The 1,973-nt window shown below is 44.8% G+C and overlaps 1 protein-coding gene across 1 annotated transcript; it reads right to left on the bottom strand.

Annotated features, from left to right (window-relative positions):
- Nucleotides 1-55: 55 nt before the first annotated feature.
- Nucleotides 56-530, bottom strand: SARC_14989 (hypothetical protein; the record flags this gene model as incomplete). Its single annotated transcript, XM_014290880.1, has 1 exon — nt 56-530. A coding segment is annotated over one exon (475 nt), but the record flags the coding sequence as incomplete, so codon positions are not given.
- Nucleotides 531-1,973: the final 1,443 nt, after the last annotated feature.

Here is a 1,973-nt window from a genome sequence, read left to right as displayed (position 1 = left end):
GTGTATGCACACATACACCGGTAAATAACCCAGTATAGAGAGTATCCCCACATACGCTCTCGTTCAGCAGCTTGCTGACTGATTTGATGCCTGTGGCGAGGCTGTGTTTCCTCCAGGCCTCCAAGTCAGCTTCTGGCACAATGGCATCTGCCGTCTCCTTGTGCACACGGGCAATAACGTCTCTTAAACGGCGCAAACCAAGGACTTCCAGGCGCGTGCTGGGCTTGGTCGCCACAGACTTTGTCGTAGCTGCATCCTTTAAGCTCGATGTAGACGTGCTTGTTGTTTTCCTTTCTGAGGGGTCTGTGGTGTGTGTTGATGTATTGGAAGCCGTGGGTTGTGTGGTGTCTGTTCCATCGGCCGTGGCGGTGTGTGCATTCCCCTGTAACGCGGGTAGCGACGGTGGAGGCGGTGTTCTCCCTTTTGCCTCTCGTTGTGCTGTTGCTGTGTCACCGCTTGGGTTTGTTTCTTTGGTTCTTGAGAGCTCGTCTATTCGTTTGTTTCTTCTCTCTTCGGCTTGTGCTAGTTTACTGTGGTGTATGTACGCATGTGTGTCATTGCTTGTTAGTATATTGTTGTTCTATATACCGTTGGCAAGCGTATAATATATATATATATATATATATATATATATATAGTTAAACAGGAAAGCGCTGTAACGGCGTGTCCCTACAACGGCTGCTTGTGTGGCAACCACATTTGATCAGAGTGCAAAGAACAAGCAACTTCCCGATACACACCCTATAACACACTCGTGCACTTTGACACTAGACTGTTGTGTCAGAACAACTTTTTATTTGTCCATCTTGTGGAATAGTATAAGTCCCTACCTATCGCTGGATACGTCTAGGGAACCCCATCATTTAGGGTTTTGACTGCACATATTGTTTGTATCTACTTGAAGAGCGTCTAGGGAACCCCATCTTATAGGGTTTTGACTGCACATGATATTTGTATCTACTTGAAGAGCGTCTAGGGAATCCCCATCTTTTAGGGTTTTGACTGCACATGATATTTGTATCTACTTGAAGAGCGTCTAGGGAACCCCATCATTTAGGGTTTTGACTGCACATATTATTTGTATCTACTTGAAGAGTGTCTAGGAAACCGCATCTTTAAGGGTTTTGACTGCACATATTATTTGTAACTACTTGAAGAATCTAATCGCTACTGGTAGCAAACATAGGCAACAATGTCAAACGTAGAAGATTACATATGCCACACTTCTTGTAAATGGAGCACATTTAGGATGTTCGTATATTATACCACTCCAACCATATTGGCTACTTACCTACTACGGCTAGGTAGTATACTACACCTTTGACATTTAACATACAAAACCAGCCGTAGTATATTCAAAATATGGAATACCACACGTACAACATTTGATATTCAATGGAATAGGTGCCGTATGGTGGGCATTGAGGTCAAGCCCGACGTTGGAGAAGACGTACGATATTGTCCACACCCTACCACACATCACAGCATTCGCCAATCATCACTTATCATACCGTCTCCTTGTAAGACTCGCCACACAGCTGAATATGTGTGTATAGATAACACCACCCTTAACTGGATATAAAAAACGTTTAGAAACTTACATGTCTTATCATACCGTCTCCTTGTAAGACTCGCCACACAGCTGAAGTATAGATAACACCACACTTACCGTGCTGGATATGCAAACCGTTTAGAAACTTACATGTCTAGTGGCGTGGCGTTGAGATCGGGCACACCACTGAAGAAGACGTACGGCACCACTTTGACGAGATTGTCTACATCCTGCCACACATCACTCCGATCGTCCAGGATGACCACCATGTCATCTCCTTGCGGGAAGAGCGAGCTCAAGGCTTTGCTTTTGTGCATCTGTATGTGCGGGAGAGTGGGTATACATGTGTGCGTTAGTGTGTGTGGGTATACATGTGTGTGTTAATGTGTGTGTGTGTGGTAGTGTGTGTGTGTGTGTGTGT

Source organism: Sphaeroforma arctica (assembly GCF_001186125.1).
Source record: "Sphaeroforma arctica JP610 unplaced genomic scaffold supercont1.5431, whole genome shotgun sequence".
In the NCBI taxonomy this organism is placed as follows: Eukaryota; class Ichthyosporea; order Ichthyophonida; genus Sphaeroforma; species Sphaeroforma arctica.
The sequence above is the reverse complement of the archived record's forward strand: the minus strand, read 5'-3'. Positions and strand labels throughout refer to the sequence as shown.